Source organism: Anthonomus grandis, chromosome 2, assembly GCF_022605725.1.
Source record: "Anthonomus grandis grandis chromosome 2, icAntGran1.3, whole genome shotgun sequence".
In the NCBI taxonomy this organism is placed as follows: Eukaryota; Metazoa; Arthropoda; class Insecta; order Coleoptera; family Curculionidae; genus Anthonomus; species Anthonomus grandis.
Genome location: NC_065547.1, coordinates 28,135,962 through 28,163,326, shown reverse-complemented (window position 1 = coordinate 28,163,326; position 27,365 = coordinate 28,135,962). Strand labels below are relative to the sequence as shown.

Sequence of the window (27,365 nt, the reverse complement as noted above, 5' to 3'; positions counted from 1 at the left end):
GAAGAACTGACTTTGTTGCTGCATGAAGGAGTGGTGGTGTTCTACTGGGAATTCTGAACCACCTCACCCCGGAAGCCCTCGACATTTCTGCGATCAGCCAAGAAATACCGGAAATTGACCTGGTTGGATGTAGAGTAAAATTTAATCATTTCATACTGTATATTTTCGTACTGTACATTTCTCCTTCCATCGACTCCGTGCAATTATAACACTTTCTCGAAGCCTTTTCCATGGTTAATGCAATTTATTCTAAACATGTGATTATCCTGGGAAACTTTAATATAAGGAAACTTATATTGAATACTTGGTATTTCCCAATAGTAAACGTCAACTTCTAAGTAATTTTTTTGATTTCCTGAACTATAAGCAATTCAATAACGTGGTAAATAACAATCTTCGTTGTTTGGATTTAATCTTTGCAAGCTTTGATATCTCTGTACTTAACAGCGGTGCATCTCTTGTCTCGGAGGACACTTATCACCCTTCTCTGTCATTTGAATTCCATGCAGGCCTTACCTCTCTCAATAACCTATCCTTTAATAAAGCTGAAATAAAGGAATTTAATTTTAGGAAGGCTAACTTTCCGCTATTGTATCAGCTGCTGCTAGATACTAATTGGTCGCCTGTCACGGTGCAGCAGGACGTCAACTATGCATGTGATGTTTTTTATGAACAACACTTTCGCTAGAGCCCTTCAAGGTAAAACCTAAAAGACGTTTCCCTTCCTGGTTTTCGAGGGACATTATTCGTAATATATAAAAAGAAAAGAGCTTCTCGTGATTTTAAGATTTCCAAGTCTAATCATTATCTAAAAATATTTAGATCTCTACGCAAGACAATTAAAGCTCTAACTGCAAAAGCCTACAAGATGTACATCCATAGTATTGAGAATAAAATAACCTCCGATCCTAGTGAATGTTGGTCTTTTATTCGAAGCAAACGTAATCAGTCTCAAATCTCCGGCTCAATGAAGCTTTCTAACAAATCATATAATACGTCTGACAACATTGTGTCAGCTTTTGGAGATTATTTCAGAAGTGTATACACGAACTAATTTCCCAGCAGCGATCATCCTGTCGTCTTTGAAGCTCCCTTAACTTGCATAGACGTCGTCGCGCTCGCGGCTACCGACATTATAACTGCGAGCAAGTGTCTCAAAAGCAAAATGACCTCTGGCCCAGATCTAATTCCTAGTTTTTTAGCTAAGAACTGCTCTGTTGCACTTACAGACCATCTACTCCACATTTTTAATCTGATCCTTAACACTGATATGTTTCCCAATATCTGGAAGCAATCCAAAGTTTGCCCTATCATTAAAAAGGGCCTATATCCATTCTGTGCAATTTCTCAAAGTTATTCGAGATGGCTCTCTATAAATTAAGTTTTCCCAAGGTGAAGTCCATGCTGGCCAATGATCAACATGCTTAGAACATTGAAAGGCCTTTCAATGTTCTAAGTGAACAGGGCTTTATTTCTGGTCGATCATGTACTACAAACCTAGCATTCTTTTCTCAGTTCGTGTGTGAAGCACTTAATGATAGAGGTTAAATCCATGTTATCTACACAGCATCTTTCAAAAAGCTTTTGACCAGATTAACCACTTCACCTTATTAAATAAGCTTGAACGCCAGTTTGGATTCTCCGGTCGCTTGATAAAGCTCCTTAACTCCTATTTAGTTGACCGCTCTCAGTTTGTAATGGTCGAAGGCTTTAGATCTGCTTGTTTTTCACCGACCTCTAGAGTTCCTCAGGGCTCTAACTTGGGCCCCCTTCTCTTTAACGTTTTCGCTAATGACTTGATCTCCACCCTCAATTGCTCTCAGTTAGCATATGATAATGATCTAAAGCTTTTCCATAGGATTGACTCTATAGCAGATTGTGGTCAACTGCAAGAGAACATCAGAGAAAGGTTGTTTTGGTCAAAGTCACCTTTGACCAACATTTTTCTTATATCCCTCACATCGAAGATACTGTATCTAGAGCTACTCGGATGCTGGGTTTTATTATTAGAAACTGCAAACTTTTTTTGAGTCACCTGCGTATGGTGGGTGGGGGAGGGTAGGTTATTTATTTCTTGGTTATTTACTTGGTTCTTAGATTGAATACTATTATTTACTTTTTTTCTGCTCTTTTGATTTTAAATAATTATTTATTCTTATCCTAATTTAGTGTTGATTTTTTATTATTTTCTTAAACTCACTATTTTTTTTTATTATATAGCAACTCTTTTATAGTTTAGTTGCATGGATCTAATACAGTTCATGCATTTGTATTTGTACATTGATATTTAATTGATTTTCCTTGAACTAGGTATTTGTAACCTGTTGGAAATAAAGCTTATTATTATTAGTATTATTAAAAAGGCAACAACATCCCAACGTCGTTCGATTGCATTGTTGATTTCACCAACGCAAGGAATCAGGACCAGTTACGTCGTCAAAAAATATTTTCATGATAAATATTTATTATTAATATATTATGCTTTAAATTATAAACAATATTACCGTTTATGAACTCTTAATGAGTTTTTTTAACGTACTTTATTAGAGTAAAGGTACTTATCTAATAAATAACACCTTTATGGAAATGAAATATTTTATAATTATTATAGATATAATAATTATTTTTGTGATATTTGTGCTGAATTGTTGGCTTAAAGTTAAAAGGCAACGTAGATATATTATTACCTGAGGTTTTGGGTTATTATTCTAGTTCTGGCCATAAATATTTCTTGGCTTAGTGACAGTGTTTTATCCTGTTTGAGGGCAGTATTGATCATTTTTATCGATAAGAGTGGGAACTGGGATCATTAAGTACTCTCATCAAGGTAGTCGAAGAAACTTACTAAAACCAGAATTATCATTTTTACGACTCAATAATACTTTAGCTGCAAATCAACTTGGATTTCATCTTATCTCATGTTTTATATTTCCATTTTATTGCATATGTCTTACAAGTTAAATACAAGTTTTGAAAAAAAAAACAATTAATTTTCAAATATTTAAAATTTAGGTAATGATTAATTTATTGATTGCGTTGTAATTTTTCGAATGTCTGCATCCAAGATTTGTATCTTACGTAATATAGCAATATTTTATAATATTTTTTTATTCGTCCTTCTATTCTGACTGAGACCACTCTTTTATAAAACAAAAAATCCACAAATTTTTTAGGTACTGTATTTTTTAAAATTTTATACGAGCAAAGGAGATTAATAATATAGAACATTTGGCATCGTTACATCGAGAAAGCCGCGAATAAAAAAATCCAAATTGCAGATAATCGCCTAAGGCCGCGGTGAAATATGATGAATTTTTGCAACTTTCGCCGCTGTTATCTACTTTTATTGTTTTATTGTTACACATAAAAAAAATCGGTAAAGACATTATGTAAATTGTCTTTGATGCAATCCGTCGGTGGTTACGCCACCATTTTCCGAACCGATTTTAATTAGCCTTCATAAAACTTAAATCAATTTTTACGTAAGACTTTTTTCAAATTGATTACCTACTGATGATGGGATTCAAATGTGCGAACCCATTTAAATGTAATTTACGAAACTGACGGTAAAAGTACCTACCGACTAGGAAGTAACCGTTATTAACTAGATTATAATCATGATAATTTCTGCAGTTTGCTGTCAACCCGGATCTATCGATCTTTACTTTTTTCTTCTTGTCTTTCTCTTTACCCGTTATGGCCATCTCGTGATATTATCTAGTACATCAGGTTAAAAAATTAGTTTTCCAGCCAGTTTTATCACCATCAGTGGCTAAATTATGACCATATCTCAAGACGATTGAGTGTATTATTGTTTAGTTTTTATGTGGGCAGATGTAAAACGTGAAACCTTTTTTTTAATGACTACTCAAAATGGTCCATTAGCCTTATTGCGAGATAAATGGAAGTTAATTTTTCAGTTGTCCTGAATTGCAGTGTCCAAACTTTAAGATTTTGTGGAATATGCCTTCTTTATAAATATATTATATCAAAAACCGCTTTGAAATACAGGGCGTTAAAATTTTTGTTACTTGCAATATTTTATGAAATTTGGTGCACGGCTTTGAAGTAATAAAAGGCGTTTTTTGATCTAATAGATTTTTATTTTTTTTATCAGTGATATCCGCACTGGGTTTTTAGTTGAATATTCTTAAAAAAAAGTACGCTACTGCTTTTTCCAAAAACAAAAAAGTTAAATAAAATTAATTAAAATTAAAAAAACATTATTTCTAAAATTCTCCCTGGTTTCGGGCAAATTTGATTCTCTGCCTTTTGTTCGTATGATGCAAGGTTTTCGGGTAAAAAATAAAAATCATGTGAGTACTGCAAGGAAATTTTTCATTTTCTTTTGAAAAGAATGAGACAGGCGCAAGTTAAATTCCAACATGAAACCAAAATTACTTATTAACCTTTCTAAGCTCTTTAATCTCTGATAGAGACTAAAGAACTAATTATTTTTATCCAGCAGTGTAGACTCGCTCTGGCTAGCTATACCCCCTTCTTTAGTTGCTCAGATGGTCGGAATATCTCACACATTTCACTATATTCATTGTATACGAATGGTATTTTTTTGAAAATTTGGCATTTAAATAATAATAGATACTAGCTAGTGATCTTCCAAATGAAACATCTATTTTTATCATTTTTTAATCCGTAACTACACTATATTTATATAGTTAATCATTTTTAGCGGTTTTCGAGTTAATATTTTCCATTGTTTTCTATTCAAAACTTATCTCTAATTAAGTCTTTTTTAATACTCCATCTGCGTACGTAAATACTTAAAATTCTTGGTGTAGCAGTTCAAGTTCTTCGGTATTAGTTTTGATTTGAATAGTTTTAAAAACAGGGTCGCTTAAGATTCGTGATTTTACTGCAAGATACGAAGATGCTAAAAAATAAAAAATGGAACACCCTGTTTTGTACGGAATAATTTGAAAAAGAATGATATATCATATTCCTATACCTAAATGAGAAGTTTCTTTATCAATTTTGCAAAATATTTTTATTATTATGAATATTTATACATTCGTAGAATATGATCTGAGTGGATGTCAACCCCAAGTTGTCTTAGCGAATTTATTAGAACTTCTGAACCGTGGTTTTACAATAACAGCTTACAATTTATTCTCGTTTGTTGGCTGGGGATTTCCATATCTATAATCCTTTAGGTGGTGACTTAGGTCCTTTAGGTGTTCCTTGACTAGTTCATTATTGAGTATTTTGCTTCAAAGAACAACTGAATCAGGAAATCTCCTCTGTCATTTCTTACGCCTAGGTCTTAATGACTTACAATTTTATTTACAAATTCGTTGCCTACTTTAGCGTTTAAAGTCCCCTAGAATGATTATAATTTTTGTGTGTTTTAATGTTGATGAAAGTTGTTCATAAAATAACGTAGCATGCTATTATATTTATTGTTATTGATTTATCATTTGGTTTAAGAATTGCAATTTTTGCAATTATAAAATTGCAAAATTTTTATTCGATATTGGTAAAATTTGTGTTACCGTATTGTGTACTCTAATTTATCAACTATTAACTGTATAGCTACACCATTGTGACTTTTAGACGAGTTGAGCCATCATTCAAGAGATTTGATAATAATTAATGTGTAGATAATAACACATTCGCGCATTTTTTTAGAAAAGTAAACCAAAATTAATAAAAACAAAAAAAGTAAATACTTATTCAAATAAAATTTTGATAAAGTTATTTATTCTTCATGAATAATGTGACCAAAATATGCATAATAAGAAATAAAGAAAATGCATGTTCCTTTACTAGATGGTATTTTTCTTATTAATTAACCATAAGTTTCCTGTAGCAGTATTCTATGATCTGTTCAAAGCATTTGATTTTGTCACGGATTACTGATGTTAAAACTTATTAATAGTGGTAGCCGCCTCTCATCAAATGTAAATATTGATGCCGAAATTCAACATCTAGGACTAAAACGTTAAAGACCGAGTGCTGAAACAAGTTTACAATAACCACGATCAAATTACGTTTCTTGTGAGTTAGGTTAGTGCTGTTGTAAAACTAACTTTAACTTGTGTGTGTAACGAATGTGATACTTGGATTGTTTATAGGAGATTTACAAGAAAAATCACTGGCGTTCTCAAGTATTTACTGAGAATCAAATACAGCCAGATACCCAAACATTGTATACTGTCAAATACAACAACAAACAGGTAAAGAACAAAAGCATTTTAAAGATACACTCAATGACTATCTGAAAAACGTCAAATTGACAACTGGATTTAGAGGTCTGCTGCCATATGGGTGAATTCCTATTGGGGTAGCTAGACCTGAAAGAACCTATTACTGCTTTTATAGTAATAGAGACAAGTATACTCGTTCGCGAGTAGAGCTGGGGCGAGTTCAGAAACAGCGTTCACCCAGTGTGACTGTGACGTTCTAACCGTTCAGAAATCGGAAAGTCACCTTAGTGTGCAGTCTGCTTTCCGTTCAGAAATGAAATCGTGTGCGGACCGTGTGCCTCTCAGACACGCCGTAATTAGGTGGTGTGATCAGTGTGTTGAAATGTCATTAACGTCATTTGTCAAGAAATGTTTATTTATATTTATTATAAATTCTGATTTCTGATAAATTCTGACGAAAATTGTGATTTTTTTAAATAAAAAAAAGAAACAAAGTAGGTACAATAAATATGAATCTAGGTTATGTTGTGTTTTCTTCTGTTGTTCCTTTCCTTCTGAGGCGGTTAAATCGCTCCTCGACAAAATCTTAAACTGGGGACAGTTTCGATACGTTTGTGGGCTACTCCTTGCTTCCTTGTCAGTGTCATACCAATCGTTCAGAAATAGTAACGTTTGACCGTCACCCAAAGAGCACTTGACAGTTACACCGTAAACTTCACACTCACACCGGGTGTGGAATTCCTGAACTGGCCTCTGGTGATCATAGTGATGATGGAAGGCTTTTATAGTACCGAGCTTTAATGAATTAATTCATATCTATCTGAGAATCTGTGCAAACTCAATTAGTCTCGCATTACGCAGTACAATGCTCCTCACATGATAGCCCTGTAGATTTGCAAACCATTATCGCTGTAGACATTAAAAATATATAGACTTGAACCTTTAATCAACTTTCGATCGAAAATGTTGTCATTGATGCTGAAATTTTAAGCGTTATTTGAAGCGTATGTATAGTTTAATTGGAATATAAATTAAAATTTGATTCCATGTTTATGAGGCCAAATACCGATTCAGATTTTTGGTTTATTTTAAAAGTGTTTCATAAAAACATTAGCTATTCACTTTGCAGTACCTGACACTTGTTCATTCATAGATTTGATTCACATAAATAAAATTATGGAACAACAAATAAAAGTACCTGATTCTTAGTTATTAGAATACGACTAATTAATGAGCAAACAAACAAACATATGATGGGCCGTTCATCGTTTAAGTTTTCATTAAAGTGAAATTGTCAAGGTATTGCAATTAGCAGCAGATTAAGTGATTGTTAAGAAAATAGAAGATATAGATGAATAGATTTATTTTATAGAAATTTGATTCCATTTCCGTCTTCAGCACTTCAAATTGGCATAACTTCCGTTAACTATAGAGATACATCACAGTAACTTATTTGTTCCCTACTTCCGATTTAGGAATCCAAAAGATCCAAAAGGAAAAAACTTAATCAAAAGGACTCCTTGGGTCTTTGAGGACTTTTGCCAAGGTCTTTATCTTAGAATTAGAAAGGCAACTTAAAGATTACTCGAATATAAGATTTTTAGTGTTATTTGCCACCATGATCTATCATATAACTCAATAGGAATTTATAATTTACCACCAGGAAATTATGCCCAATATGAAAAATCATAAGACAATTCAAAAATCATAAAGACTTACTGTAAAAACACTAAGTCTTCTTTTCTTTTTTCCTCTAACCTGATTTTCTATTATTTATTTTTCAGTTCAAGATAACCTTGACCTCTTGGTTGTATGAGTCTCAAGTCTTAATTTTTCTCTTATTTTTACAACAGATTTACATTGCTTGTAATCCATAAAACATGGATTATCGGCTTTTTAATGATATTTATTTAATCCCAAGGTTACATGTGAATCTTGAGTACCCACAACTTCTTGAAAGTTTCGTATTTTTCCTGATGTCTTTAGTAAAGTAACTGAGCCTTTTTATTATTATCAGCATACAAGAAAAACGAAACCAGAATGACAGTTGGACAGGTCATTAGCATACATCGAAAATATACCTTTTGAGAAATTTTGGACTTATAGAGTAGAATCTGGTGCTTTACATAATCAAATCCCCTAGATAAATCGTAAAAAATAGCATGGGCTTGCTGACTTGATCAAATGCTTCTAGAACTTACTTCCATAAGTCACTGGATGACGTAATAGTAAGATGTTCCTTTTTTATGTATTCTCCACATTTTATGTTAAGCAACATTTAACGAATTAATATTCAAATAGTGCTCAATCAGATTTTTAAGTAAAGCCTCAAATATTTTGCCGATAATTGGAACAAGGGAAATAAGGCGATAGTTTTCAACATCTTCTTTGGACCGTTTTTAAGAATATATATATAGAATATATGTATAACTATTGCAATTTTAATTCCACTTGGAAAAATGCCCTCAAAAATAGCCAAGTTGAACGGTAATTGACAAGGTTGCTACTAAAAATCAATGCACCTAATTAAAAGTTATCTCACCGAAAGCAACCATACCCACATTTTAATAGGCATACCATTAACGGCTCATTAATTTGTCTCAAGAGAACAAGTGTCTCCCTCATTTCACTCAAAGATGTATCAAACCACTTGCATTTCGCTAAGCATCTGGCGGTACTCATGCACATTGACTTCAGTTGAAAATACCTGCAATAAGCATTAATAAGAGCGAACAAAATCCTCAAAGAGAATATTAAGACTCCCAAATTTGTCCCAATTAAAAGGTATTCGGTAAAAATCTCTCTCAATCATCGTAAATACATTTTTCAGACGAACAATCACTTTTTTTCATATCCAAATACACAAGTTCATGTACTAATTTAGCTGACCAAAAATCACACAGTAGCTCATCAGCTATTCAAGCCACGTTACCTTATTACACATTGACACCCATAAAATTACTCTGTCTTCTTTTGTTAATAAAAATAAAGTTCACTTCACGCATCATAATTTCCAAACAAAGAGACGTGACAGAATGCTCTTCAACTTTCATTTTTTTGTTTTGATGTTTTGATTTTTTCTAGAACAAGCGAACTGGTGGCCTTGGTGGCTGTATCTACAACCCTGTTCCTATTCTTGCACACCAGAGACCTGAACACCAAACTGAGGGAGATGGAAGTGAGACTGCAACCAGAAGACTTATTGACATCCAATCAACTTTTTTCAGGTAAATGGTTTCATCTTAACTAATAAGTGTTCTCATTGCTGATCAGATCAACATCTAGCACAACTCGCCTTTAAAATTTAACCTTCTTTATATGTAAAATTTTCAAATTACAGCATTTTGTCCCTAGCTTTCCAACATCATGCTTGGTTCTGCTGTTATTCCTTTTATGTATTTTTTTCCTGGACTCATAAGACTCTATTTGTACATCTTATAACTTTTAGTTAATATTTTATAATACCATGGTGTATGTCAAGACCCCTTGCTTATGTTTATTCGTCTAATATTTTCCAATTATGTGCTTCTGCTTCACTGTTTTCTTGCTTAACATAAACCAGTAAATAACGCCCCAGACGATGATAATGGGAACTCATTTAGAATATCACTGGTTGATCAGAAATCACCGAACCGATCAAAAAATAAATTAACTTTGGATATAATATTTCTACTAATGATCAAGTCATTTGAAACAAAAACCTATGAAGCAATAGATTTTGCAAAGCAAATTAAGCAGCAGACTTCGAATATTACCTGCAAATTTGTTGCAAACTGCAAACATTGCACTTTTCTCGATCAGAAAGTCTCCCTCCTTAATAGAGCTTCAAATTGCTTATGCCATGATCGTATTCGAACTTGCTTCCAAGCTTGACCTGGCTCTTATATTTGCAGAAAATTTACTTGACCTATTTCAATGAGCGACAACAATCTTGCCTTCTTGATCTTCTCAATAGCTTTATAGCTTTACCGGCTTAGGAACTCAAAGCCTCTGGAATACTCACATGTAGGCACTTCACAAGTAAAAGCTTAAATTTAAAATATGAGCACAAATAACATACCTACGGAGTAGTGAAACCATGTTTTTTAATTTTATACAATGTTCTGTTATTTATCGTTTGGTCTAGGTCTTACCTTAGAAAACTTCTAAAGAAAAACCTTACACTCAAAAAAATGGTTTTGAAAAATTATATAACATTTTTTCACTTGTTAGGTGATAGTGCTCCAGAAAAAGTCCCATCAGGAGTCAAAGCTATGATGAAACTACTGCAAAGCACTGGAGAGGTAAAAAGCGATTTCCTCACTCTAAAATATATTAAAAGAATCCTCCTATAGATGTCCTCCCTGGAACCTGACCAACTGAACAACACTAAAAAAGCCCAACAAGACGTAGTGTTCTTTAATAGAGTCCCAAAGGTAGGCTCTCAAACCTTAATGGAGCTCTTGCGCAGACTTAGCATAAGAAACCAGTTTGGATTCCACCAAGACAGAGTGCAGAGGGTGGAAACAATTAGATTAGCTCCTGAAGACCAGGCAGCTCTCTCAGCTTTGGTATCCAGCTATGAACCTCCTAGTGTTTATATTAAACACGTCTGTTTTACTAATGTCTCTTCGTAAGTTGTGTATCAGGTGTGTATTCATTCGAGTATGAATTGGAAAATTTCAGATTTGGCTTGCCCGAGCCGATCTATATTAATCTTGTAAGAGATCCAGTGGAGAGGGTTATTTCTTGGTACTACTACGTGAGGGCACCCTGGTACTATGTGGAGAGGAAAATTGCTTTTCCGGATTTGCCACTTCCGGATCCAAAATGGCTCAAGAAGGTGAGTAAACTAGATGGAAAAATTTCTTACAGACCATTTAAAATTCTTAAAGGGAATTCTAACTGGCTATGGTATTCGTGTGAATGTATATAATCTTGAAAGGCAATCTAGGAAATTAAGGACTCGCTCTCAAAAAACGACTGATTAATTAATGGGTTCTGCCGATTGGAATTACTGACAGGGCCAGCAGTTTCTTGATGAATCTTGATGAATTTTTACCAAGTTTTATCAGATTTGGAAATGTCAATGTGTCACATGGTTCTACGTCTGTAGATTAGGAGTTAGTTTAACTCTTCTTTTCTCAATAAAGTAAAGAGTTTCCTTGCATAATATTCAAACTTTTTAAAGGAAATTCTAACTGGAGCTTAAATAATGTGTGCATAAATAAGGTCGCCAAGGGCAATCTAGAAAACTCAGGAATCGATCTCGAAAAACGACTGATTATTGAATAAATTCCGTAGATTGGAACTACTAACAGTACCAGAAGTTCACTTATAACGAATATTGATGGAAAAATCTTGGTAAATTCTCAATAAGAGTTATCAGAAGCCTAAGGATTTGGAAATGTCAATGAGTCACTTTAGTTCTACATCTGTAGTTTATTTCTGTGCTTTTAGATGTTGTTAAATGAAGAATTTCCTTGCATAATATCCAAACTTCTCGAAAGACATTTTAACTGGACCTGAAACTCAGAGTTTACTTTCGAAAACCAACTGATTACTAAATGAATTATGGCTATTGGAGGTACTGGTAGGAATCAGAAGTTCACATAAGGACTCTGATGATTTTCTAGAGCCTTACCTAGGAATATCAAAAGTCCTGATATTATCTGAGTAGATTCTGAACTTTCATATTTGGACCCATTCGAAGGAAAGGAGTCTATCGTTTCTATTGGACGCAAATAAGATATCATCTGCAAATATGTGCTAGTTTGGTGTACGGTTTTTTACGGATTGATAAATGTTATAATAGGTATTGGAGAAGGGGAACCTTGAGGGACTCCTGCCTCCACAATTCGGCTGTTTGAATGCTGAAAGCAGTTGAAAGGTCTTCATTTATTTAAACCTGGAATTTCCGTTTTTTAAGGAATTATTGGATTAATTTAACTAAGTTGAGTGAGAATTTAAAAATGTTTTAATCTGTAAGAGATTGGAAAAGCTAAGTCATCTTGGTTTCACGTTAGACTAGGTGTAAAGGGCTTGGGATTCTCGCATCCTTGTCTGGAGAAAATTAAGAATTTCCTTGTAGAACAAACATGATTTTTTACTCTTTTTACTACAAAGAATTTAATTTCCTCCAATTAGAAGAAGGGATTAAAAAAATTTTAGAGGAAGCAGTGGACTACCATTTTTCCTTCTATATTCAATTAAAAATTCTAAACGGATAACACTGATTAATAATATAAAAAAAATATTTAGATAAAAATTGCCTTTGGTTATTCCAATGCCGTGCACCAAATTTCAAAAAAATATTACGAGTAATTAAAAAGTAACGACTAAAAAACATTTTTTTATAGAAAATAAAGCGTTTCTCGAGACAATATGCTCTTATATGGAAAATTAAGGCTTCTGAACATAGAATGCACCATTAAAGTTTGGACTCAGGACACCTTGTATGTAAAATGATTTATCTGAGCGCTTTTTTTACATTTCAGTGCCTAAAAAAGTGTTTTAGTTCTCCTTGTAGTGAAAAACTTTGTCCCACAATAAAATTGTTCTACATAATCTAAATTTTTGTCCATGAGCAAGTTTTTTACATAGAACTAATCTATAGGGTATCCTCCGCAATGCTGTAAAAGAACTGTGAAAATATAATTCAAGAATAATTAAATCATTTCCAATCTACTCCAGAAACTCAAATCTATTGAACATAAGTCCACATAAATGGTGTATATACATGTTGAGGTTGTGATGTAATAACGGACAAATTCAATAAAAGGGGCGATATCTTTTTATAAACCCTCGAGCACGTCGATTTTATTTTTGAATCGCGTATATTTTGATATCAAATATAAATATATACACTGTATATATCCGCAAGTCCTAAGAAAGTGTGACAGAAACAATCTTTTTTTTCTCAAATAAAACCTTCTATATATTTTTGCATTTACGAATTCTCCTTCAACTGTTCACGAAATTAATTAGGTTTTGGAAAATATATTGGAGGCCGCTAAAGATACAGGGAGGAGAAAAACTTGCGCAGTTGAGTACCTATAGATAATCTGCCGTCTACTTCTTTGAGCTCGGAATAGCAACTGATATACAAAAAAAATGTTCGTTTTATAAAATCCGTTATATCTTGTTTATTATAAAAGATACTCTAACGATAAAAAGAAATGAGGCCATATTGAATTTTTGCATTTTGAAATTCACATGGCTCTAGAAGAAATGTTAGAGAATATTTGACTAATACCCTAATGGGTGGATTGGTCGTGGTCGAGGTCGCCCCATCTAACACCTCTGAACTTTTTTTTAGGCCTATTTGAAACAAAAAGTCTACGTCACCCAGACGGAATCTTCGAATCTTTGACATATATGGCAATATTGATGTTGCCACTTTCCGAAATGTTCATGAAGAGTTCTCCAATAGATTATTCTACTGTCTTGAAGTTAATGGTGTACATTTTCAACTTCTTTTATAGTAAAATAATTACATTTCTGTATTACATAAAGTTTAATTATTTTAAATGGAAATAAAAATGCGAAAAATAAGATTTTGAAAGGCTGCCATTTTGCTATGGGTATAAGTAATGACTTAATATTATAGTACCATAAAACATTCAGTGCATGGGAGCTTTGAAACGATGAATCGCATGACCTCCCTTTCTATTTAATTTTATTTTTCAAAATGGCGTCCCGCCGCCATCAAGTTTAAGGTTAGAAATTATCTTTCTCAAATAGCCTATTTTCACTATACAGGGTGTTCTATAAATAATGGTAAATAATTTATCAGCAGATTTCTTTAAAAAAAAGAGATTAAGTTAAATGTTCCTAGTCCGAAGATACAGATTCATTAATGAAATGATAAACTTAATGTAATTTTTTTCAATTTTGGTTATAAATTTATCATTTATTCTTCGTGTTTAACAAAATTTGGATAATGGTTTTTTTTATATGGCAAATCTTAGAATAAACTTTTTTAAAAATTATGATTGCCTCCAGCAAGACTTTTTTTTTAAAACACCGTAACTTTTTTAGGCTTGGCATAGGCATGGCATATATATATTTAGGCTTGGCATATATCTCAAAAATCTCGCTACGATTCACTCCTTTCGAAATATTTACATTTAAAGTTCTCAATGCGCTTAATATAAAGTTTTATCTTCCTCCTAGTACTTCAGGTTAAAATATTTGTTAACCCTTTCGTCCCTAAATTAAAATATTTTAGTTTAAGTAATAAACAGTGTAAAGTATTATTGTTAGGATGCCTTACAATGAGTTTTTATTAATATAAATTTTTGTCAATAGTCAGGGAATGGTGAAGGGGTAGTTCATATATGTACCAGCAGGTATTTATGGTGGTACACATGTGTACCAACAAGTATGATCGAAAATTTCATAAAAACAGAAAAAAATGCTATACCAATATTTATTTAAAAAAATAAATACAAAAACGGCTTTGCAAAGTAGAAAATGAACTTAATTAACTATTTGGTATGATATAACATAAAACAGAACTTGCACAATGGAATATTGCATTCTCGGCAAAGAGTTTTTGTTCTTGTTTGTTTTTTATCTTCAGAACATCTAGTGCATCTTCTTCTGGTTGATCCCTCTACAGGCAGATGTAATGCTGAAGATCTGTATAATTTTCTTTTTCTTGAAGGAGCACCTTGTTTCGGTAATAGCTTCTGCTACTAATTCTTCTGCAAGTGTGGTAAGGAAGGAAAGAAAAAAAAAGCTCTCATTTTTACGTCTCAGTTGATTATACATTATCCACGAATTTACTGCACACATATTGAGGAATGTGTAAAACACCCTTTTCCACCTCTTTGCTGATTTTCGATCATGATCATATAGCCCAATAAATTAATCAGCCCGATCAACCCCTTGCATTTTTTTCTGTAAAAAGAAATGGCCTCTGGACATTCGATATTTTGTTGTTCACCGGTTTTGCTTTTTTTGATAATTGTTGTCAAATTGGGCTTATGACAATTACTCATTAGCAAAACTTCCTTTATCTCCTGCCACTTTACACAAAGTAATCCAGAAGAAGTGCATCTAAATTGAGATTCCCCTTTTTGGAGTTTGTCTCCCATAGTTGGTACATTCTTGTGATTGGACATGCAAGTTCCCAAGGCTGCATAGTCTAGTGAAAGTAACAAATTCACACTTGTAAAAAAGCGATCAAAACACAACACAACATAATTGTTTTTAACTGTAGATGCAAGAGCTGTTACGACTCGCTCTCCTAAAGTAAGGGATTGATTTTTAGCGGGAATTGGGTCCTCTTTTCCAGAATATACATTGACATCATACGTATAGCCGGAATCTGCATCGCAGCGAAGCCATAGTTTTATGCCTCTCTTGGTTGGTTTGAGGGGCATATATTGTTTCATAGAAGATCGACCCTTGAATTTGGTCATAGATTCGTCGATACTTTGATACTGGCTATCCTGGCGACATTTTGGAAATGTGTATTTGAAACAAGATAATAAATATTCAATATAATATGTTTTTGAAGCATTTGGGGGTTTTTGAGGAGAAGCAAAGTAAATTTTTGAGCTTAAAGTCATGTAACGATCTCTTGAAAAAGTTTTTTGAATTGTGCTATTTCCCATTGACTCCTTCTTGCTCCAATAATTTTTTAGGCTTGGAAGGCGATTGTAGCACATAATGAACATGCAGCCAAATAATTTCTGTATTTTTCCTTTGTTAGTCATTTTCTCATTCCTTTTTTTTAATTGGTTTAGGATTTTCAGACGTTCATTTGTACAATTTGCAATGTGCAAATAAAGAGAATGAGGAAATACTTTATGAAAAATTTGCATAGGTTTCAACTGCTTGGTGATATCTGGAGCCAGCATACACTCTCTTTCAGGAAGAAGGATTTTAGCGGGCTCAAATTTTTTCTCAGGAATGACCCAGTCAAGAACTAGGTTCCTATCAACAATTACCTGTGGTGGTTGCGCAGGGTTTATGTCTGAGTTTAGATGCACAGTGGTTTGCATTGTTTCCGATAAAGACGACGAAGACATATCGGACGTATCACTGCCAGCTTCTTCATCGGAATCTGGTTCATAATTATCACTGGAGCCGGCAGAAAATGGTTCCGAATCTGAGGATTCTTTAATAAGCTTTTCCAGTTCTTTTCGTGAAAATGGACGGCAGCGATCCATATTGAAGCTGAAATCAAATAAACGTAATTACAGACCTGTTGGTATACAGGTATACCATCATAAATACCTGCTGGTACATATATATGTACCACACGAACATACCCAAAAATACAAAAATAAAATATAGTTTTGACCTACCTTTGTAACAGCACTGCACTTGCAATTGAATAATAAATAAAACTTAATAAAAAAACTGCACAAATAAGCACTTTGAGTGTCCTAAATAACTAATTTTATTGCAGCAATACTGCCGCTACTAAATACACGTGTTAACTAAATCAACATAACCACACATTTACCACAATGCATATTGTAGACTGAAGGTACACTGCGGAAGCCTGATACACCGGACCGGTACACAATAAAACGCTTTATTTTACAAACAGGAATTTTTAAATTTGCCATTGGTACATATGTGTACCGTTCGGGACGAAAGGGTTAAGTAAGCTGGGCCTGACAAGATGAATTATTAGAAATGTCATTGTCTCCATCAGGATTTATGTTCTTGTCAGTTACTTTGATGAGTGCTTAAAAAAAATTCAAACTCACACATTTAGTAACGTTATTTTTTACCTTTTATTGCGTTTTTATTGTTAGTTTGGTAAGTTATTGTTACTTTTTGTGCATGTCGTGGAAGTCGAAGATCATGGCCCCATAGTAAAATGATACGTGAAATTAATAGTAAAAATATTAACTGCTGCTGAGTCTCAGGATTGATACAAATGGAGGTCATGTCGATCATTTACTGGCAAATATTCATAATTTGCCAGTTATTTATTTAATTTATTTTAAATTTATCTTTGGAATTTTACTATTTATTTGAAGTGTAATAAAGCAGTTTAAATAGTTTATGAATGTAGATTTTTTTAAGTGAATTAAAGACTTTTAAATATCTTGAAAAGGATTATTCCTAGCGAGAATTTTAACCTGTAAGTGTACCTTTCTTAAACTGCTTGCACAATACATATTTTATATAAAAAATAAATTTATACCAAGCCTTACCAACCAAGTTATGGACATAAAAAAATGTTACTGGTGGCGCCCTCTATGGCATATTTTTACAAAAGGTTAATTTTAGTTCTTAAAGTTGCCTTCTGTACTATACTATTCTATTCTATACATAACAAATTTATATTAGATCAAGATGAACAATTAAAACTAATAAAATTAAGATTTCATGGTAATAGGTTATCTTCTTAATTACCTAGGTAACTTTCAAAGTCGACTTTATTGTTAAATATGTATATAACTAAATATTAGTGTCGATGTGAATAACTTAAAAAAATATTCGATATGTTAAAGTGTTTTATTCTCTGTCGTCAAAAGGAAGAATATGCTGCAGAAACCTATTAAATAAATATCCAGACAACCTGATAGAGCTAGATTTAGGGGTGTAAAAGATAACATTGAACTTTGGCTAAGGTAAAGAACTAACTTCCAGAAAATAAAGAAAATTTTGTAATGCAAAGCGTGGGCACCTCATACGTCTTCACGTCAAACTGAAGCTATAACGATCAACGGCGAACAGTATTTTTTTAATGCATCATATTTATCACCCCTTTATGAACAGTAGGTAAGTAGTCACCCAGGGACTTATTTTGTCGATAGTTTATTCAAAAAATAAACGAACATTTCATTAAAAGTCTTTTGACTAGATGAGAGCCAATTTACTAACTGTAAGCTCTTCAGTATTATAAATATAATTTAAAGGTTAGATTAGATCCAGGAATAGTTCGTCAAATTGGGCTACAAGTTATATTTAGATTTAAAGTCTGATGATGATCTGATATGATGATTGTGAGTACCTACGTGATTGGGCTTTTTTATGGAAACTTAGAGAGGGAATCTTACTGAGGTGTTTTACTAACAGTGATTAGTGTTACAACTCAGTAAAGCATTTATACTGTCGGGACTTCAGATTTTTAAAATTTTTTTTTGGAACAGGATGGGTTGCACTGTGTGCACCGTATCTTGTTAGCGGCTTAGTTGCTCAAGTTAGATCACAATACACAATACATGCAGGGGACTATAATTTAAAAAAAAAATATTAATTTTTTTGGTTTGTGTTATTGGCGGAGATATTTTTGGGGAAAATGTATATAAATAAATTGGTGCTGGAACTTTTTGTGACCACACTTCGACACATTTAGTTCAGTCACTTCACACCATTCCTTCTACGAACGTTATTTCACAGGATCCAGTTAACCCAATAACGTGTTCTTATTATTCCCCATCGAGGAACTATTCCTTTCCTCCCCAATCTAATTCCACCTTGAAGCGGAATGTACCCATGTTTACTTCTGCTAATGCTAATGATGTCACGAATCCGTTAGGTTCCGATGGCTGGCGAAGAGTTTTTCAACAATTTCAAAATGGCAATTATATTTTGATAGTTCTGGTAGTGTTACCAATTTTATTGAGCGTGTAGAGGAGTTGGGTTTTGCTTGTGGAATATCTTGGAATCAGCTGCTGCATTGTGCAGTAATTTTATTTTCGGACACAGCCTTGTCTTGGTATAGATCTATATGCAGTGATATCAGGTCATGGGAAGAATTGAAATGTAAACTTAGGTCTGCCTATTTATCGTCAGAATATGAGGAGGATATTTGGTGTGATATAAGGAATAGAACACAAGGTCCAGTGGAGAAGTCGGTAATCTTTATTGCACAAATGCGAAACTTGTTTCGAAAGTTACGTGAACCTCCATCCGAGGAATTGCAACTTCGCATTATACGCCGAAATTGTCATCGCTCCCCTCATTGCAAAATAACTTGCACTTCACAATTTCACCAACATCACAGAGCTGGAACTTGCAGCACAAGAGATTGAGAACATCCAATTGCGAACTCAACGCATGCAACCTCCTCCAGTAAACCCTAATAATGTCGCCGAGCCTGAGTTGATGTATCAGCGACCAAGAAACCCTCGTGTACATACAATAAATTCTTCACCGCACCTTCAGAATTCTCGTGGTCCGGTGGTTTGTTGGAATTGTCGTAGTACTGGCCATTTGAGTAGTACTTGTCCACAACCCTTTCGTCGACACTGTTTCCGTTGCGGTCGGGAAAATGTGACTACCCGTTCATGTTCAAATTGTAGTAGGTCCGGAAACCCAAGAGCGAACTGTTAGTTAGTCGAGAGATCAGTTCGATTCCTAAGGTCTCGACTAGTAACCCCAGCTCCCCTATTCTAGATTACGCCTTCGCACAGTGCAATGGCGATGATCGTCCTCATCTCGAAGTCTCGATATTTGGTATGAAATTTATTGGCTTATTGGATTCTGGAGCAAATTTAGCATATGGGATATATTACAACGTTCAGATATACAATTGTTATCATCACCTTTTTCTCAGTGCAATTTTAGAAATCATAGTTCTAGTAAAGTGATTGGCGCAATTAACTTACCTATTGTGTTGTATGATAAGGTAGCGGTTTGCAGTGTTTTGGTAGTGGAGATATTGAGTTGTCCTTTGATATTGGGTACCGATTTTTGGAAAACAATGGTTGTTGGTATCACAGTCAGCAGTCTCGTACTAAAAGAAAATTTTAGATCAAAGTCATTTTTAAATATTTTAACTAAATGAATAAAAGTTAGGATTCTCCAGATCCCGTCTAAAGCGTAATTAATCCTGTAACAACTTAAAGAAATATTTGAAGCCCCTACTAACTAACGTAAGTAGTACCCTGCAAAACTGGGATTTCCATAAAGAAGTCTCTTCACCGCATAATGGAAGTATTATCGCAGAATTTTTAAAATGACGAATTTCCAACAAGTAGATAGGCAACCTAGGACCATTAAGATGGCCTGCGAGATCCTCTGACATAACACCGCTTAATTTTTTTACATGGGGTTTCCTAAAAAATTTAGTTTACTTTAGGCCTTGGAAAATCGAAGAGAAGCTAGAATTAACCCAGAAATTATCAGAAAATTCTGTGGTGCAATAATAAGACGAAGTCACGCACAACATAATATGCATATTATGCGTCCGAGAAAACGGTGGCTTATTGGAGCACCAATCCTAAAATGATACTTGTCGTTTGCAGTATTCGTTGAATGATCAATAATATTTTAAAGTATATTAATAAAAATATTAAAGCCTACTACCATGAAATCTTAATTTTGATAATTTTAATTATTTACCTGGACAAAAGGTAATAAAGGCACCTTTTAAAGAGGACTTTGAAAATGCAAAAAATCAATATGACGTTTATGAGAAAAATAAAAATAACTTTGGCCATATAACCTAGATTATTTTTAACCTTATTTACAACTTCACGCTCATTTGTTACCTTAACCCTAAAAATGTAATTATTGTTTCTTTTAAAATAAACAAAAATAAAAGATTTTATAAAACGAAGTATTTTATTTTTTTCCCTGTATGTCCGTTGTTAATGCGAGTTGAAAAAACTAAGAATGACACATTATTTATAGGCACCTAATTACACAACTTTTTTGTTATTTGGTTCACCCTATATCTGTAAATGTTTTCAATATCCACATGTAATTTAGAAATCCTGCGTATCCAATTTATATATGTCCAAAAACTAAATACAATTAGACAGTTTAATATCAATATATGTATTTATTAGTTATTTACATAATCAAGCAAAGCCATCAAGCCCATGCTTTTGTATCCGTTCTAAATTTTATTACAACAATCTCATTCCATCCTCCTTTTACTTTAATTAAACTTATTAAACGATGAGCGATCATAAATCATACAATTTCTTTAGTACGTTTATAATATGGCCATCACTATGGGTTGGTCAGTAAAAGGCACATTATTTCCAATTACTCTTACTTTAGAATGTATTTCATGTAATCATCTAAAAGTCGGAAGACCGATGGTATAATGAACATGACAGCATGTTACAGTTTTTTTTATGAGCAAAACACTTTAACTCAATGTATTCAAATTTGAAATATCTTAATACAATATAACTACAAATACAAATCGTTTATTTGTCAAAATAAGAAAAAAAAAGAATACATTTTATGAAAAAAAAAGTATGACAAAAAGGACAGTTCATCAATTATAAAAAAAAACCGCTTCACATGCTCCTTATATTAAGAAAAGCATATGTAAACTATCCTATACATAACAAACAAAACAGCTAAATATTTCTAAATAATTCCATATAAAAACTAAACTAAAAAAAAAGAATCAATGCATGGCAGATGCAAGCTAGTATTTAGTATTTAGTCTATGAAAGAATTTAAAAGGACTACAAGAAATATAATGTTAAGTTAAAAAAAAAAAAAAAAAATTAGCAATTAGGGAGGCAGAAGCGAGGGGCGACAGTAAGGGCAGCCTGGCCGCGGGAAAAGCGAGAAAAAAAAAGATTATTATAATATAATATGATATGACGCTGAAGTCTGTTGAAGTATGTTGTATTAATAATGACATGTTTGATTTCCTAAGCTTGAGAATCTTGTTCATAGAGTAACTTTAATCTGACATGCTTTGAGAAACCCTTCTTGCTACGTGTTTTGATCTGTTCCGGCAGGGTTCCAACAAAAGAGAATGAGCGTTGAAAAGATGCCGTATGATGCTGAGGGATTACAAATTTGTGATTAAACTTAGTGTTGCGAATATGACTGGCAGGCCTTAAAATATTTCTTAAATAGGTAGGCTAATTATTATTTATAATGCGGTAAATAAAATTATACATATGAAGTTTTCTCCGATTTTCCATATTTAAAATATTTAGTCTATTCATATGTGATGTAATGTGTTCTCTAAAATGTATATTAAAAGAAAGTCTTTGACAGGTATTTTGTACCTTTTGTATCATTCTTTTTACGTGTGACAGCAAATAATTATTGTATACAGTGTCACCATAATCAAAAAGAGACAGAAGTAAAGTGTCACACAACAAATACTTTTGCCTAGAGGGAATATATTTTTTTAGCTTATATAGATTTTTAAGACGCAAATAGGCAGCTTTTAATTTTATTTTAATATGAGGCTCAAAAGCAAGGGCATTCTCTATAATAATACCGAGATTTTTTGCTTGGTTAACAACTGGAATTTTATTACCTGAAATGCTAATATCTAAATTATGTTCAACATCTCTTCTGATGTTTTTACTTCCTAGTACTATAACTTGCGTTTTCGCGGAATTTAATTTAAGATTGTAGTCTCCTGCGAAGGTTTCAATGCTTTTTAGATCGGATATGAGGGAGTTTTGTGTCGTTTCAATATTTTCCTTATTTATTGGTATATAGATTTGCGAATCGTCAGCATATTATTGCAAAGTGGCATGTTTGACTACCTTATACATATCCGCAACATAGATTGAGAATAATAAAGGTGAAATGACTGAGCCTTTTGGCACCCCGCAAGAGATTGCCTGAAGCTCTGAGTACCTCGTGATGCCCGCCCCTCCGGGAATGGCCACCTGAGACTCTCTACTGTTAAAATAAATTTTAAAAAATTATACAGTGTTCGCTCAGAGGCCAAAATAGTGCAATTTCGCTAGTAACAAGTCGTGATTTACCGTGTCAAAAGCCTTACTAAAGTCGAGTAGAGCCATGCAGGTGCCAGATTTCTGTTCCTCACTGGAGCGAGCATCATTTAATATTTTTGTAAGATAAGTACTTGTGCTGTACCCCAAGCGAAATCCTGACTGGCATTCTGGAAGAATTTTATGGACTTCTGCAAAATGACCAAGCTCAATGGAAATGTGTTTTTCAATAATTTTCGACATAGCAGGTAAAATACTGATTGGTCTGAGATCCTTTAGTTCTAGGGGATTTGACACTTTTGAAATTGGTTTGATTATGGCTCTTTTTGCAAATTGTGGTATATCCGTCATCTGTATATCTGTCATTAACAATACATGAATTTAAAATATTTAACAGCGGATTTAAGCAAAAAGGCAAACACAACTTTACATCATTCATTGATATACCATCCGTACCGGTTGCGTTAGACTTTAAGTTAAAAATAATTTTTCTTAACGTATCAGAGTCTAAGAGAGGAATGCTAAAGATCTCATTAGTAAATCTACTATTTTTGTAAAAATTTAGTAGCTCTAATGATGTAGAGTCAGCCATATTGGAGTGGCTCAAAAAGAAATCATGAATGAGGGAAGCATTATTTAAATTTTCTGGCAGTTCAATATCTCTTTGATGCGCTACTTGCTTAAAGAATGCTATTTTTTCTCTGATAATTACATGCTTAGTGTAGTTTCTTAGTTGCCTGTGATACTGTAAGTAAGCTTCTGATTTTGAAGGAATAAAGCTTCTTTATTCCTTCAAAATCAGAAATTAATAAGGCTTCTTTCATTTATCAAAGTCTTAGATTAGTGGTTATAAAAGTAGAAAGCAAACAGTGCTTGGGCTTAGGAAAGGGTAATCTCCATAGAAAAATCAACCCTAATTGTATAGGTTTCAATAATTATAAAATTTTGATCAGCTTAGAAAATAACCATATTTATCCCAAATGTATTTAAATGACAAATATATGTATAAATATATCAGAACAGAATATAAACATTAATGGATAGGATATTTTGTTTTATAACAGTAACTACTTATTAAGAATAAAACTCCTATTATAACTATCTCTAAAGCATAATCTTGACTAGGTTGATATTGTTGGTACCTTGATCTTGCATTGTGAGGTTGTACGGGTGTCTGATTTCTTTCAGTTGCCTGGCCAATGTCGATCTGAAAATTACAATGACACTTTATTGTGCATGATATCTGCAGTAGTCAGTTGAGCAAAATTTGTTTCTCTTTCTCTTTCTCTTCACATAATTTTATTGTAGGAAAAGTGTGGTGAATCTTCATTTCAATAAAATAGTAAAACAAAGTAACTGTCAAACCCAAATATTGATTTTCTTCTCAAGACCTCTTTAAGTTTTATTGTGGCTGGTATATACTTACAGTACTACTTTTATTTCATGCAGGAATTGTCTATATTTTCAGTAAAATTCGCAGGTTCACAGATGACTTAAACATGGTAAAATCTGGAGGGGAATCATTTTGACAGATTTGGGTTAATGGGTCATTTTTCAGCTGAGAGTTAAAGACTTTAGCTGGTTTTGCTTTGAGTGGATTTACAAAGGAAATACCCTATCTAGGTCTGATTTTTTTTTGTGAGTTAAATTAAGTTTTGCCGAGGGCAGTTTTAAAAGAAGCAGACTAAAGAGTTTTTAGGGTTTCTTGTGTTATTTTTTCATAAAAATTGCAAAAAAAGGCCACATTCCAACAGGTAAGTTGCACATGGCACATGGTCAACTTATTCTTATAACCCATTAAATATTTGCATTTATTTTAATTTAAAGTTTATAAACCATCCAACTTTGTAAAGCGAACTTTTAATAAAAAATATATATTTTTTGCTTACCTCAGAAATTCCTCAGTTCAGTTTCTCACATCTAGTTTCGTTTTTAGGCCTTTCTTCTTTTTATTTTTCTATCTACCCCCTTGTAACTACCATTTGGGCTTCCTCATCTATTATTTATATAGCGGCATGATTCACTTCCCATTCCATATAATTTTCATCACCGATATTGTGAAAGACTTAATAAAATTTGATAGTCTGAGCTCCATCGAACACACTTGAGCTTCTTCTGGATATCCTGATATCCATCACAGGGCGTAGTACTGGCTGAATCACTTTGTCCAACCACCACAGAAGACAATGTCCTTCCTGAGACATACCAGGTGGGCCCCATAGCCGTCTAGTCGTCAACCAGACCAGGGCGAGAACAAGGACCACAGATATCACAGAATAATATAACCATTTAAAACTGTCAAACAAGGGCCACACACATTAATTTTGCCATCGTTAATACTCATTGGATAATTTATTGCATATATATTTACTAGTTTTACTTTATTTTTGAGGCACCTTGTTGCCATAATTTCTGTTGGGAACTGTATCATTGCACAAGGGTAGCAAAGCAGGTGGCGTTTATATATACATATTCGGTAAAGTTTACCCACACCACTGTCGTGGGCTAGCTGGAGGCAATTTTAAACCGCGGATACCCCTATTTTGCCATAAGTCACCCTTAATTTAATTTAATTAATTAATAATAATGATCAATTTTTTTCTGTAACAAGCAACCATCGAATAAACGTGTAAATTTTCATTATAGGATTTTGAACAATGTGTTCTATCGGGCGATAGGGAATGCCGCTACATCCGTGGCGAGATCCGCGAGGGAATAGGAGACCATAGGAGACAATCGATGTTCTTTTGTGGACACCATGTTGATTGCCTACCCTTCAACACTGAGGGTGCCTTAGAAAGGGCGAAACGTGCTGTAGAAGAGAACTATGCTGTGGTGGGGGTGTTGGAAGAAATGAACACCACTCTGACAGTTTTAGAAAATTATATTCCAAGATTTTTCGAGGGTGCTTCAGATGTTTATTGGAGTGAGTTTTTGACAATAAAGTCTTGACTTAATTTTTTTGTATAATTATTTTTTTTAGATGAAATAAGCCGATATAATCCAATAAATAAAAACAATTTCAAGCCTCCGGTGAGTGAAGAGGTGAAGGATATCGTGAGGAAAAACTTTACTAAAGAAATCGAGTTTTATCAGTTTGTTAAGCAACGGTTGCACAAACAATATGTTGCTTTGAAACTGAAGAAGCCTTAAGGGTTGTAAATAGTACAATTTAGTAAGTTATAGTATTTAGGCAAGTGTTTGTGATTGTACTATAGTTGGTTAGACTTGTACATATTATTTATAAATACGATTTTATACGTTTTTGTATTTTAATAAATGTTGGTTTAAGCATTTGCCTTTGAGTTAGACGTTACTTGTAAATATGTACGTTAGAAATAAACATAGGATATGACGCAATTAGCTAGATAAAAAGAGCAGTTGACACATCTTTAGAGCCCGTTTCTCGCACACCGTAGTCAGTGTCATCCGTCAATACGACATTAAACATGGATTATAGAAAAAGTAAAACAAAAAGAGGAGTTAATCTCATGTATATTATTAGAAGGCATGACGTTTATGACAGGACTATAGCGCACCTTTCCCAGCCATTGGAACTATTTGAGATATAAATATGAATAATCGATTGGATATATTGCAGGTTACGATACTAACTGGGTCATGTCAAGAAAAACTTTGGATATTCGGATTGTCATTTTCCTCACTGTTTTATCATCTAACATTTGAACTTATAACTTAAAATATACATATTTTATATTTGCTTCTCATAATCAAAATATATAAATCTTCCAAAAAAGGAAACAAAAACCAAACTGTCAGCTAATAAAAATGATAAGAATGAGAAAAAAACCATATAAATTGCTGATTTATTCCAAAATATGGTTAATGAAATCACTTAAGTTTTTGTAAGAGGATTAAAATCTGTTTTCAAATGCACAGATTGATCCAAGTTATAACCTCCCATATTTCCTATAGTTTGCGTGATAAATACTATAAACGAAGAGGTCAGAGCCAAAAAGGTATTGTCTCCATATTTTTTTGTCTCTGGCCTCTGGGTCTATTACTGGATCATGAAAGTGAAAATACATGGCAAGTGTTAAGAATAAATTATAATTTTTTAATAACATTTACTGGGCTTGCTCCTGCAGAAAGAATTAACATTTTCATTAAAGGAATTAACATTTACCGCTAATTTAATAAAATTTAAAGTGTTCAGAAACAACGTAAGCTGAATGTATGGAAGAAATCTAATCTAGGTACCCAGGAAATTGATCAAAAAATGTATGGACGCACGAGGAACTGGACCACAACAAGTAGTAGGAAAACTTCGATCGTTATTTAAAACTATTATTTTGAAGTTCATTGGTCAACCGCTAGAGGGCGCCACAGCTTCTTTAAATGTAGGTTTTGTAGTCACCAGACGAGAGATCCTATACTCTTAAACACCAAAATAATACACTCGTTAACGGGTAACAATACTTTATTGTACCAATCGTACAAGAAAACAGCTACATAGCTTAGACACGTGGAAGTCAACGACTTTTACAACCAGTCTCTGTCACGACTCAGGTGCAACCTAATCCGCCATAATGGATCGAATCCATCCTGACAA

The 27,365-nt window shown here is 33.4% G+C and overlaps 2 protein-coding genes across 2 annotated transcripts in view; one reads left to right on the top strand and one right to left on the bottom strand.

Annotated features, from left to right (window-relative positions):
* The window catches only part of LOC126750508 (heparan sulfate 2-O-sulfotransferase pipe), a 62,163-nt gene extending 36,079 nt beyond the window's left edge, over window positions 1-26,084 (top strand). Inside the window, exons 2-7 of the mRNA XM_050460145.1 lie at window positions 9,249-9,391; window positions 10,377-10,447; window positions 10,499-10,776; window positions 10,830-10,986; window positions 25,439-25,718; window positions 25,776-26,084. Of these exons, the coding sequence (XP_050316102.1) occupies window positions 9,249-9,391; window positions 10,377-10,447; window positions 10,499-10,776; window positions 10,830-10,986; window positions 25,439-25,718; window positions 25,776-25,945 (1,099 nt within the window). The 3' untranslated portion in view covers window positions 25,946-26,084. The remainder of the gene's footprint in view (window positions 1-9,248; window positions 9,392-10,376; window positions 10,448-10,498; window positions 10,777-10,829; window positions 10,987-25,438; window positions 25,719-25,775) is intronic.
* LOC126750507 (piggyBac transposable element-derived protein 4-like) lies at window positions 14,857-16,699 on the bottom strand. Its single transcript, XM_050460144.1, has 2 exons — window positions 16,463-16,699; window positions 14,857-16,331 (listed from the first exon to the last, which is right to left on the bottom strand). The coding sequence occupies exon 2, from the start codon at window positions 16,322-16,324 to the stop codon at window positions 14,930-14,932; it is 1,395 nt and encodes a 464-aa protein (XP_050316101.1). The 5' UTR covers window positions 16,325-16,331; window positions 16,463-16,699; the 3' UTR covers window positions 14,857-14,929.
* Window positions 26,085-27,365: the final 1,281 nt, after the last annotated feature.

Bases quoted from the DNA above. Each gene is read 5' to 3' on its own strand.
- LOC126750507 (XM_050460144.1), bottom strand. From the start codon at position 16,324: ATGGATCGCTGCCGTCCATTTTCACGAAAAGAACTGGAAAAGCTTATT.